The 12656-nt window shown below is 54.4% G+C and overlaps 5 protein-coding genes across 5 annotated transcripts; 3 read left to right on the top strand and 2 right to left on the bottom strand.

Moving 5' to 3' along the window:
* Positions 1-1309: 1309 nt before the first annotated feature.
* On the top strand, positions 1310-2359 carry CGGC5_v015703 (uncharacterized protein; the record flags this gene model as incomplete). Its single annotated transcript, XM_066153306.1, has 4 exons — positions 1310-1397; positions 1439-1577; positions 1635-1741; positions 1887-2359. 4 exons carry the CDS (start codon positions 1310-1312, stop codon positions 2357-2359), a joined length of 807 nt encoding a protein of 268 aa, XP_066007219.1.
* A 118-nt stretch (positions 2360-2477) lies between these two features.
* Positions 2478-3092, bottom strand: cwf18 (Pre-mRNA-splicing factor cwf18; the record flags this gene model as incomplete). The annotated part of the gene is made up of 1 exon (XM_032020506.1): positions 2478-3092. The coding sequence occupies one exon, from the start codon at positions 3090-3092 to the stop codon at positions 2478-2480; it is 615 nt and encodes a 204-aa protein (XP_031882467.1).
* A 723-nt stretch (positions 3093-3815) lies between these two features.
* CGGC5_v015705 (Pentatricopeptide repeat-containing protein) lies at positions 3816-6005 on the top strand (the record flags this gene model as incomplete). The annotated part of the gene is made up of 1 exon (XM_032020505.1): positions 3816-6005. The coding sequence occupies one exon, from the start codon at positions 3816-3818 to the stop codon at positions 6003-6005; it is 2190 nt and encodes a 729-aa protein (XP_031882468.1).
* A 1970-nt stretch (positions 6006-7975) lies between these two features.
* ERP1 lies at positions 7976-8817 on the bottom strand (the record flags this gene model as incomplete). The annotated part of the gene is made up of 3 exons (XM_032020503.1): positions 7976-8125; positions 8184-8489; positions 8614-8817. 3 exons carry the CDS (start codon positions 8815-8817, stop codon positions 7976-7978), a joined length of 660 nt encoding a protein of 219 aa, XP_031882398.1.
* Positions 8818-9436: 619 nt separating this feature from the next.
* On the top strand, positions 9437-11350 carry SWC4 (SWR1-complex protein 4; the record flags this gene model as incomplete). The annotated part of the gene is made up of 1 exon (XM_032020502.1): positions 9437-11350. The coding sequence occupies one exon, from the start codon at positions 9437-9439 to the stop codon at positions 11348-11350; it is 1914 nt and encodes a 637-aa protein (XP_031882397.1).
* Between the last annotated feature and the right edge of the window lie 1306 nt (positions 11351-12656).

The raw sequence follows: 12656 nt of genomic DNA on the forward strand, positions 1-12656 counted from the left end.
TGTCCGACGATGCCTCGACTAGGTCTGCGCCTGGCGGGTATCTGTTAGCGGCTGTAGCCAGAGCTTGTTCGCAGCAAGACGGCGGTAGGGCGCACGGCAGATTTGGCGAGGCGGCCAGAATTTCGGCGGGCTGCGAGGCGGATAGACCGTCACAAGCAGGCGTCAAAGGAGGGGGTGGTGGTGTGGGTGGTGTGGTGTGGGCGACGTTGGTGGGAGGAATTGGGAAGAGAGCTGTGTGGGTTTTTGGATTGCGCTGGAAGGGGAAAAAGAGGATGGGGAAACTGGAGAAGGCGGAAAGGAAGCGACACTTTCGCACCTTACCTCACTCACTCACCCACAGAGGCTCGCCAGCTGTCTTGCTTGCTTCAAGCAATGGATGAACAGACAGGAGGCTATAAAGTCTGGAAGACAACAAGAAGATGATTCCTGCTTTTCAATTCCGGGTCCTCTTCCGCTCTCTTGTTCTCTCACTGAGACCTTGAGTCGCTTAAAGTGCTCTGTCTCGCGTTGCGTGTTGAGCCGTGGGTCTGTTCGATCACTCCCCTCGGTCGAAGAGCCGGAGTTGAGGAACAAGAAGCTTAAATGCCGACAGGTCCTTGACGTGCGGATAGTGGTCTCAAGTCGGTACAGATGGTGTCAGACAACTGCCATCCCCCTCCGCAACGTCTTGTGGGACGTCAGGCTGAAGAATGAGGTATGGTCACAGATATTCTGGTGAGGACTGAAGAGGTCTCGGGCCTGAATTGGCTGGCGAAAGACAAAAAGGCCACAGCCTGAGCCAAAAGTGGCTTAGTCCCGGCAGATTCCTAACTCTGGAGTGTGGCTGGTGCACTGCTGGTGCACTCCACTGCGAAAAGGAGGCTGGAAGACCCAAGCCAAGCGAAGCGCGGTCACTTTTCCGTCACTGGCTGCTTTAGCGATGCCAGCTGGCACACTTACGTAAGGCGTGCCGTAATTCAGGGTCCACGAGCAGTCCAGCACTGCTGTCACCTGTGGATGTGACGTCTCCTTCTGCTGTTGCGCCTGCCCAAGCCTCTTTCGGTGGTGAAATAATCGATGCCCAGGTCTCAGCTCCGTCGGAAAGAGTTCACACTCATCCGCAATCACATCCTTAGCCACAACGACGCTGTTACACCCAAGGCTTAGACTCACAGCAACTGGGCGAAACGAAACATTGTCCGACGCAAACCCACCTGCGACACTGCAGATCTAGGCCCTGAAATAGACGACAACCGAGACTGACTGACTGGTGCGGGACGCCAGAACATCAACAATCGACGTCTACCAGCGGAATCCACTATCATCGCCAATGCATTCCTATAGAGGACGCGGCGGCCCTCGCCAGCAAACACCGGCCAACGTCCAGTGTCAAAAGTGTCTGAAGAGAGATATGTACAGTACTGCCAGCGGCATCGCGAACTTACGCTGACTTTCGCAGAACGTCACTATTCATATGAGTGTAAAGAGTCAGCTGCAGCCAGACCCTACGTGTCTCGGCCCTCTCGAACGCAGCAGCTGCGCAATCCCAAACTCGTGCCCAAACTGACAAATGATGTGCCGGATGATGCGCAGAGAAAGTCAGTCACACATATCAGCTTCGCGCCTATTTTCGTTTATCGCTTACCAAAGTACAGAAAAGGTGTGGCGGATGAGGAGCTTGCGAAGAAAGAGGCTGAGAGAGCCAGGAAGCGGGAATTGGAGGAGCGCGACGAAGAACTCATCAGGCAGACAGAGGCGAAACGTCAGCGATCGGAGTCGGTTGATTCTGTTTCCACCATCTCGACCAACCGTTCTGCCTCGCCGCCACCCAAACGTCGTTCCCCGTCACCCGCACCCGCTCGCCGCAGCTTGAGGTCTCCTGAAGACGGCGACGGAAGTCGACGCAGGTCCTTCAGCCCCGAAAGCGATGATGATCGCTCTGTATCCCGGAGGTCTGCAAGAAGTCGGCAAACGCAATCGCCGCCTCGCCGCCGCCAACGGTCTCTTTCCAGAGACAGCCGCTCTCCTCCTGTCAACAGTGCCAGGAGATATCGCGAGAGAGGAGACGATTACGCAAGACCCGCTGCCAGACAAAATCAGGCACCCCAGCGTTCTCGTGAATCTCCTGGCTCCCGAGAGTCTTCAGTGTCGCGTGATGGTGGTGTTCGTGGCAATCGACGGTCTTTGTCCGCATCTCCTGACCGACGGGGCCCAAGATTTGACAATCGTTCAAACCGAAGCGGCGAGAGAAATTTTAGAGGCGCGTCAACTGGCCGATTTGGACGAGGCGGCAGGAACGACAGGCAAGAAAGACAACCGGAGCAGAGACAACCCCAACGCGAACGCAGTCTCAGTCCATTCAGCAAGAGACTGGCCCTGACGCAGTCGTTGAATACGGGCAGATAGCCGTGGGTATCAATTAGTTGTAGAATCGGTGACATACCCGTCCCCAAGACCATAATACAATGTACTTTTAATGTTCGCATACAATGCCTTGTTCAGATGGCCAGGTCTTCGTCCAGCTCCCTCTCGCGTCGCTCCTCTTCTTCTTCCTCCCTCTCTCGCACACGCAGTCCCTCCACTAATGCGACGCCATCTACTCCCGACGCGTTGCCTTCTCCGCTTCCTCCCTCGACCTGCTTCGACTTCTGAGCATTGGTAATGCGCTCTCGTACGAGTCTTGCAATAGCGTTGTCCGTCCTAACATTGAGAACCTCCAATTTCTTCTCCAAGTCCCTCTTCAAATCCCAGTTCGGCTTCTTCGGCTGGAGCTTGAACAGATCAATACCCTTGTCGTCCTGCGCTTCCTCGGCTGCCTTCTCCTTCACGTCGGCTTCGATGTCTGCCGCCTGCTCCTCCAGCGTAGGCTTTTCCAGGTCTTGTATCGGTGGTGCCTCGAAGCCAAGCTTGGGTCCGCGCACTTCGGGGTCGTAGTTGCGGCCCGATAGGTGTATCCTTGCGACATCGTTCTCTATTGCCGGTGCCGACCCCTCACGTTCTGACTCTGGCGGCACAACTTCGTCTCCGGGTTGTTTTCTCTTGAGATTTTTGAGCTTCGCAAGGCGGGCCTTACGATCGTCGGCGGCCGCGCTTAGGCTCGCGTGTGAGCTCATTGTGGCGTTGTAGGTAGATTTGAGTGCTTGTGCGTGAAGTGACGGGTTTTCGATTCGCTGACCTCTAGAGTGGTCTGAGAGGTGCGTTGCTTTCTTAAGACAGGTTTAAATCAAGTAGGCCGCGAAGTCGGAGGTTGCCAGTTGGGAAAGCAGACTAGTTTCGTTATGGGCTGAAATTTATTGAGGTAGAGAGGTAGACCAACTGGAAGCTGGAACGCGGCGCACGGCAGGATTGCAATGCTTCTACATTGCGCTAAGAAACGGCTGCACGGACTATTTGTTGGCACCTGCCGCTGCGCTTAAGCGCGAAGGTAGTTAGCAGGGGTTCGGATCTCCCCGGCGTCATCTGAAAATCTACATTCAACGCTCAACGCTCAATTTCTCTTTTATTTTCTTACAGCAATCCATCCAGACCATACGCTGGATCTCTCAGTCTCACTGGTCCTTTGATAAACGCACCTACACATGCTCCGGGCCATTATTTGCAAGCCATGTCTGCAGCGATACAAGCAGCTTGGCCCTCGGCCTTTCACCACGTGCAGAGGCTATTTGCTGCCTCAAGATGCCGCACGTGAGGGGGACAAATTCATACAGTTTATCAACAAAAAAACAGAAGCTGCTCGCAAAGGAAAACTGCAACACACCACAACTGCTCCGCCTATAGAGCAACAGGAATTGGGCACTCAGGAATCTACCGTACCAACAGCTTCGTCTCCTCCTCACATGGTCAAACTATGGGTTCACGAGTCGAAACACAACAAAATCGATCAAGCCATCCGCTGGAGTTATCTGCACCATGTACTCGATAAAGACCAAGCCTTGGCTTGGGAAGAGTGGAAGCATGGCTTCTCGAACATCATCGAATGTCTGGCGGGACACGCAACCAGCAATCCACCGGCTCGACTCCTCGAAGGCGAAGCTTTCGAGAGCGCCATCAACGATTGGTCTTCCTGGGACAACAGGGAGAGAGAGGAGCTATTCAACACCGTTATCCTTTCTGCGCTGTGGTTCTGTCCTGGTAGAGCAGTTGATGTCCTGCAGACTCTCACACAGGATTGGCAGCCGCCAGCTTATGCCATGGTAGATGTCATCCACTTCCTCGCCATGTGGCAAATAGAGCTTCGCGGAGATGAGCTCCAGACTCATGCTGCAGCTCTGTGTGACTTCGTGATGGGGCATGAGTTTCTCGTGCGCAGGCGCGATAACGGGCGTTTCGAAAACATGCGTTTTCGGCAAAACACCATCCACAACCTTATGAGATACGTCGACCCTGCACGAATACATGCCCTATACGAAGTCTTATCTAAACAGGAGCATCCGCTGCATCTTAACACCCTCTTCAAATTTGCTCATCGGCTATCTTCGGCGCCGGTTTACAAGCAAGCGTCACTTGAAATAGCTATCCGCGCAATGCAAGCAGAGGGCAAAGAAAAAGGAAAAGGACAGGCCAACGGAGACCTCCAAGGTTCAGCTTGGCGAAGTCTTTGCACATCAATATTGTCTTTGAATCCCGGAGACGTCGCACACGGCGAATTTTCGGCCGCGGATGCGTTCAGCGTGCTACTAGAGCATGGTTTCGTCCCCAACATGATCAACTACACGGCAATGATTCGGAACCTATGCTCATCGGGCGCAACTGACAAGGCTTGGAAAGTCTACGAGGCGATGAAGGGGAGTGGCATCGAGCCAGATTCGGTGCTTCTCAGCACCCTGCTTGACGGCGCCAAGATGGAAAACTTGTCAGGGGTCATCAACAAGATTGTGGAGGAAGCCATCCGACTCAAAGCTGTCGACACCGTCTTTATGAACGACCTCTTGTACTCGATCCTTCACTTTTCTGAACTTGAGGCCAATGAGAAGCGGAAGCTAGGTCGGGCTGGCGTCGTACCAGCCTTCGGCCCTATGCTTTACTACTACTCCAAAGCCTTCAACCTAGCCCCTCTGCAGGCTCTTATTCCTATGAACCTGTCCATGCACGTTCAGCAATACGGAAACAATTTGCCCCCAGAACGGCAGTTAGCTCGGCAGGTGTTCCCCGGTCTCGACGCAGCTACTTCCGCGGTCAGGAAAAAGATGGACCCGACAGCCTCCACGCTGGGTATCATGTTCATCGCCTTCGTCAAGAATCTTGCGCAACCGATTAAGCTCATCTCCTTATACGCCTACCTCCGACAACTGATCATCAACAGGCATCCTATGGCAGTACAGCACGTTAAAGAGAAGGGCACCTTCATGTACGACGTGATTCTCAAGGCCCTGATGGGGCACAAACACATGCAGCGACCAGCACTGGACATCGTCGGCGACATGCTCCATGATACCCTCGCGGAACGGGAGGCCAGCGAGAAGGAAACAAACGCCAGCCAAGAGACACAACTCCATCCACCCCCGAGCATTTACACCTGGAACATTCTTCTTGCCGGGTTTCTATTCAACCGAGACAAGGAGACTGGCGGCAGGATTCGCACGATGATGATGCAAAAGGGCGTCGAGCCGAACGAAGTCACCTGGAACACCCTCATTTCAGGCTACGCTGGACTGCAGGATATCGGAAAGACAGTGCAATCGCTGAAAGGCCTCGAGCGTGCCGGCTACGAGGCGAGTGATTTCACTATCAGGGGTTTCTCGAGGTTGGTGAACAAGGAGAGGGCGTTTCACCACATGGAGAAGGGTTTGGATCTGGCCAAGGTCAAGGAAAATGCGGCAACCATGACGAGTCTGGAGCAAGCCGCGCCAGACAATATCGGTTCCAGCGCCTGGAGAGTGAACCTGGACGACCGACCTCCAAACACGCCGAGGCACCCGGTTCGGATCGTGAAGGTGAAATATGGGAACCAGTTGTTTCGAAAGATCGAACGCCCGGGGCCAGTGTCTGAGAAGGCAAACAAGCAAGGGATGATCAGATTTGTATAATAGAAATGATACCAAGCGAGAGAGACAGGAAATATTCGCCTCTCAGAAATGAACCTCGTATGCGCTGATGAAGTACATTCAGTCTATTGACAATGCGATAAGTCCTTCCGCACAGGTGATTTCAATCTCACTTAATTGCGTTGTGCTTAGTAGAGACGTCCTAGCCGTCTGTTCAGCTAGACGTGTAAGACCGCGCTGTCTTCTCAGCAACTTACCTCCTAGATCGATCGTCTGTCTCTATATTATACAGAGGGCGACGCGCAGATTCCACGCAAGATAAAATGCCTACAGACCTTATACTTAAGGATTAATAGAGTGAGAGGGTCAAAAGAGTTCACCCCCCAGGTGTCGAACGGGGGCTACATCTCTTAGTGCACATGCTGGGACATCTCGCTTAGATCGATCGATCAGGGAGGGGAGGGGCTCGGTATCAGTCGGTCGGTATCGGTCGGGGGGAGGGCAGCCTGTCGTCGAGTAGGCATCGGCGGGTCGCGATCGGGTTTCGAATACTCGTCCTTGGCGATACCGCTTACTCAACAGTTTGACCTGAACCACTACGCCTTAGTGGAATGCCTTCTGCTGTCGGTGAGATCTCTTGTGGACCAAGCCGTGTAAGTAGGTCCTCTTCGTTGTTGTCGTTCGCAATGGGAAGGAGCGTGTGGGTAAGGGGGCTGGGTGAAAGGTGAAGGTGAAAGGTGAGTTTGAGTTGGGATGAAATTCGCTTGCGACAGGCAACCATCACAAACACATGGACGGACTTCAGAAGTAGGTTTTCAAGGTCGGGCCTGAGTTCAGGTCTACTGGAGGTCTCACTGGGAAAATGCTCTATGGAAAAGGGGCTCGGCGTGAAGCTCCAGGAATGGAATAGACGTACCGTGATACCAAGGGACGAGATGGGAAGGTGCTCAGTGCGACGAAGAAAACATTCTAAGAAGCAATGGTCAATAAGGTACTCGAAAGTGTGACCCGGATCAACTTCGAATGACTGTGTGCTATGCTGTGGTATTCTTCTGGTAGTGATAACGATCCACAAGACTATGCCTCCTTACCCCTGAGATCACCCAAAGACACCAAATTTCTCCCTATATCTACGACACTTACGGTCTCAGCTACAGTATATCATGACCCGAGCCATTTTGGATACTACCAGCCACGTCTTTGTAAGTCTTTGCGGCTAACACATTATTCGGCAGAGTGACTTTGAAAGAGGACGTGTATGCCATAATCCAATTAAAACGCAAAAGGATTAACGATGCAAGAAACATGATATTTCCGGTCTATACCTGAATCGGAAAGAACACCTTCTGGAACTAATCGCTTGCTGATAGCAGACAGAGGTGAAGACTGGCCATGTAAAACCCAGTAGAGCATACCAATTCGGACCATGAAGAGACGTAGGTTGGCGACCGAGGCGAGCTTGAGATACCAACAACAATTGCGACTTCAATATAATACGGATGAACCCGGCCACATTTCCATCGAAGCAACATGAGTGGAAGCAGCTGCTTCGGGGGGCTATCTGCCACTCCAGAGACAGCTTTGGGCGTCCTGCAGCCGATCGAGAGCAATATTGGAAGGCGTCATGTTCTCAGCTTTCAAGCGGACTCACAATTTGTTGGCCATCGCAGACGAAGAAATTAATTGCATTGCGTTCCTCTTCCGCAGCCAGCCTGCAATCGGTACTGCTTTCAATGCCTCTCTTGAAGTCAAGTGACACATATCGGATCGACACATGGTACTGCTAATTCAACTTTTGACATGTGCTTCGTTGACCGAGCCTCGCTATAGTAGCTACAGATGGTGTGTATATCATTACAGTCCGTTTCCCCAGCCGAGCCAACATGAGCATATCAGACAGGGCAATCAAACGGCCCTCCTCCAGTCCCGGCATGAATGCATACCAAGGTCGTCTGACCCTCCAAACTCCTGCATGCTCTGGTAAACCAAAAACTTCTCCTTTTTTAATTTCTTTACGTGAGCTTCTGCTTGATGAAGAAGGACCGCAGATGCGACAGCTGCCAGGTGCAAGTGACGGCAAGCACGACAAGCTGGATGAGCATCCATCGGATAACACGGGCGTTGGTAGACTCGGACTGGTCACGGAATTCGGCTTCGCGCTCCTATTTGGTGGTTAGCAAGGCACCGAACAAACCATACAACACGGAAGATATAACGTACACGCTGGAAGACCTGTTCTCTGCGGATGTCGGAAAGGCGGTTGTTAAGGTCCTTGACACGGGTGGCGATATCCTCGAGCTTGCTCTTGTCAGAGCTCTCAATCTCGCTGCTCTCGCCGATGGCGAGGTCCAGAGTCAGACGGATGCCACCGTTGTGGGAGTGCTGAGAGAGCCAGCCGGCGCGGCCAGAGGTGGAGGACGGGGTGAAGCAGAGCATGTGGTCGCCGGCATCGGCAGCCGTGAAGGTGAAGCGGCCAGAAGAAGAGCCGCGCTGGGAGACGACGCGGTGGTCGTTGTCGAAGGTTTCCTGGAAAGATTTACAGTTAGGTTTGGTCTCTCATGGAAGCAAATGCGCTTGGATCTTTGCAACTCGCAGCATCCTGGGTCTATGGAGCTCCAGAGGGATGATGCAAGCTCAGGGGGTAGCTTACATCGACAGAGATGTAGATGCTGAGACCATCATGCTTGGCCCACTGGTTGATCCTGTCATCCCACTCCTCAGCCGTGTAGTGGCCAACAACGAGCGTATCCTTAGGGAGCTCCTCGAAGAAGCACTTAGGCGAGGTGCCGTCGATGTAGAAGTAGAGCGCCTGCGCGACGGCGCTCATCGAGAGCAGGGGGAGAAACGGTCTCATCTTGTGCGACGGTGCGAAGCGAATTGACGGGACGGGAGATTGATCAAATCGTGGGGGAGCAGTGGGTTCGCGATTTCGTGCTCGTCGACCGTTGTCCTTCTTCTTCTGCCGGGGCTCGAGGGGGTGGGCGTTGGAATTGGAGATGTCGTCTCGAACAGGTAGCGCCAGATCAGCCAGTTGCTGGTACCCACAATAAAGTCCCAAGGTGCGCGGGAGGTCGAAGCTGCCACGTTCGAAAAATTGGCGGCCGACAAGGGTGGCATTGACCTTTTACAGGTGGGTCACGTGCGGTTCAGAAAGAGAGCCTGCGCGCTGGATGCGACCTCGCGTCGTCGATTTGAGAGAATGCAGCACTTCTGGGGCCCTTGCCGCCATCGATCAATCGACCTTTTTCAATTCTCTCCGTCACTGCGCACCACGACACGACAAAAATAAAACTTTAATACGAGAAAATTCCTGCGAAAATTTTGATACCCATATCCTTGATGCACGCGCCCGACTGGTGATGATTTGATGCGACCAAGTCGACCCGTCGCCGTCAATAAAAAATCCACCTCGACTGGCCGCCCGATCGTGAACGAACGTCCTTTCCACCGACTCACCTCTTTCTGCCGCCACCATGACTTCTTCCGACGTACGAGACGTGCTCAACCTCCCCGACAGCCATGGCGGCCCGCGTCCAGCAAAGAAGCAAAAGACCTCGGCCCCGCGCCCCAACCTGAAGGGTCTTGCGCGAGAGGTTCAGAACTTGGGCGGCGACAATCCTATCGCAATTGTACCCGAGGTCTCGATATTCAAGAAGCGGCGATTTGCCAGCAGGAAACCGGCCTCTAAGTGGGTGCTGAAGTCGTTCACAAACTCGGCACGAGGCGACAGCGGCGCATTGGTATTGAAGCACTGGCGGAGGAAGACGACAGGACCCGAGAATGGTGCGGCACCGGCAGAGGGCGATGCGGAAATGAAGGACGCGGATAGCGAGGCAGCTGCGAAGCCGGAAGACTCGTCGTTTGCTAAGTACAACGTCGAGGTGGACGTGCCGCAGTACAGCGAGGACCAGTACAGGACAAACCTGCAGAGCGACGACTGGACCAAGGAGGAGACGGACTACTTGCTCACCCTGGTCAAGGACTTTGACCTCCGATGGCCGATCATATGGGATCGTTACGACTATCTACCAGAGGCCATCAATGGGGAGGCTTCGGCGGACGGAGATGAGAGTAAGGCTATCATTCCCGTACCAAAGCCGAGGACAATGGAAGATCTGAAGGCACGGTATTACGAGGTTGCTGCGAAGATGATGGCAGTTCAGAAGCCCGTCCAGTACATGACTCAACCAGAGTACGCCCTCCACGAGCTCATGGCCAACTTCAATCCGAATCAGGAGAAGATGCGGAAGGACTTTGCGAACAACGCTCTTACGAGATCCAAAGAGGAGGCCAAGGAAGAGGAGTCCCTACTGCTGGAGATCAAGCGTATCCTCGCGCGCAATGACCGCTTCAACGAGGAGCGTCGGGAGCTGTACAACCGCCTGGACTACCCGCATACCGACCAGGACATAAGTGCCTTCAAGTCAAGTGCGGGGCTTCAGACACTGTTGCAGAATCTGATGAACGCCGACAAATCCAAGAAGCGGAAGTCTATCATGGCGGCAGACGGTGCCAGCCCTGCTACGCCTGCAGGCCAACAAGCTGCAGCGCCAGAGAACGCCAACCGTCGCGAGAGCATCGCCGCCGCCGCCGCCGCCGCACCTGCGGAGAAGCCACACAAGGAGCCCCCCAGCAGCGCTGCTCAGACACCGACAGCGCCCGCCGGCGGCAAGAAGGGCCAGCAGCAGCAGGAACGCCGCAAGCTCTCCGAAGCCGAGCAATTTGTCTATGGTGTTTCGCACCACGATCGCTTGTCGAGCGGTCCAACGTTCCGTTATGAGAAGATCAACAAGCTGTTCACGCACAAATCTAACCAACAGCAGTTGCGTATCATGAACACGCTGAATGAACTCGACATTCCGCCGCGGCTTGTTATGCCCACTGCCGCGGTCACTGCCCAGTACGAACAGCTGTTGGGTGCCGTTAATAGCTTGCTCGACGCTAGAAAAGTCACGGACAAGGTTGATGCCGAAGTTAAGATTGAGATGGCCAAGAAAGCGGAGCGAGAGAAGGCCAACGCGCCACCAGAGCCTGAGACGGGCTCGGAAACTAAGGATGGCGAGGAAGTCGAGAGGCCTGCTGAGAAAGAGGGAGATCAGCCTGCGGAAGGAGAAAAGAAAGCAGAAGCGGCAGCCGGGGAAGCTGCAAAGACGGACGAACCGAAGACAAACGGCGAGCAAGACAATGCCGAGGCAGCCCCGGCCACGAACGGCGAAGAACCGGGTGCTGCGCCGGATGCCGCGGGCGACGGCAAGGGAGACGCGGATAAGGAAAAGGAGAAGTCGGCTCGGCCGGGGAGTAGCGGAGCATCAAACAAGCGAAGCGCAAGCGTACTAGAGGGCGGTGGCGCAAATGACGACAAGAGCGCGAAGAGGCAGAAAAAGTGAGGTATCGTCGAAGTACCATATGACACCGAGGTACTTGTCGATGCTAGGCGCTGTGATGAGGTAGCCGAGATGCGTCACTCATGAGCAGGGACGAGGTTGAGGAAGATCCTCGAACGAACGAGGGCATCTTTACCACCCCTGGCTCTATGGTGCAAGTTGCAAGAAGGGGTGGATATCGCTCGAGGGCCGCATGTCTGGCCCGGCGTCGTGTCAGGATTGTTTGTAGAGATAGTGATGCCCAAGGGTTTACGAGCATTGGAGGAGAAACACCCGCCTCTAGATCCGATGACAGGAATAGAAATTTGAAACGACGAAATGAAAAGCAATTGCGGTCCACACCCTTGCCAGATGATGCGTTGCGTGGGGGATGTGATGTGGGCAGGGGGGTTTCTCTGGATGATCGGCCCATGTCTTTTGCTTGAGCGAGGTAGCAGTCATGATGAAACGGCCGAGATAACGTCGAGCCCAGCCGGCGAGCCATATGGGCCACTGCATGATGTGTGTTGACGGGGATGCATACACGCGGCGGAAGGAGAGGAGGAGGCTGGTCTTGTTTCGGTGCCCGCCTTCTGTGGTCCCGCGCTTAGAAGTGCGCCATGAGATGATGTCAGGGGTGGCGGCAGGTCCGATGTTCCTTCTGAGACAAATGAAAGTGGAAATGGAAAAAGGGACTACGGCGGAAGGCGCCTTTGCCTCCTTTGTTCTTACGACATGGAAATCACGATAGATAAGGAGGGAGGGGGTTCGCAATGGGCGGATGGGCAGTTGAAGTTGAGCCGGGACGTGACGTCTCATTAAGCAAGATGCAGCTCATCGGCGGCTGCAGGTGAGGCGACTGGCTTAATATAGCAACGGCAGCTAAAAATATCGACGTGGAGAGGCGGTTATGTTGGACTGACGTGCTGCATGCTTGCTCCGTCCCCGGACGGCGAGGTGACGGCAGGGGGTGGTTTGGGCAGATGGATATCCCAGAAGGGGAGAGAAGGGTTCACGGGTTCACGAGGGCGTCCCGGATGTATGGTCCTGCATCGTCGAGGTTGCTCGAGCGGCCCAATGACGGGAGGTCGTCTGGACGAACTTGGTGATTGTGGCTCTTTCGACGCCACGATCAAGCAGGTTGGTTTGCTTTCAGGGTCTCCCGTCGGCGAGTTTCTTGTGAACACACGGATGGGGTGAGGCGTCTAAAGCAGGTCGCGTATTTGCCCATCTGGAGATCTTGGTTTGCAGGGCGTGGGAGAGGTGTTCGTGGGGATGGCGGTGTGGTGGTCGACGAGCGTGACGCTGAGGGGGTCCCGCTGACATGGCC

Source organism: Colletotrichum fructicola, assembly GCF_000319635.2.
Source record: "Colletotrichum fructicola Nara gc5 chromosome Unknown KSG_Nara_v1_contig10, whole genome shotgun sequence".
NCBI lineage: Eukaryota > Fungi > Ascomycota > Sordariomycetes > Glomerellales > Glomerellaceae > Colletotrichum > Colletotrichum fructicola.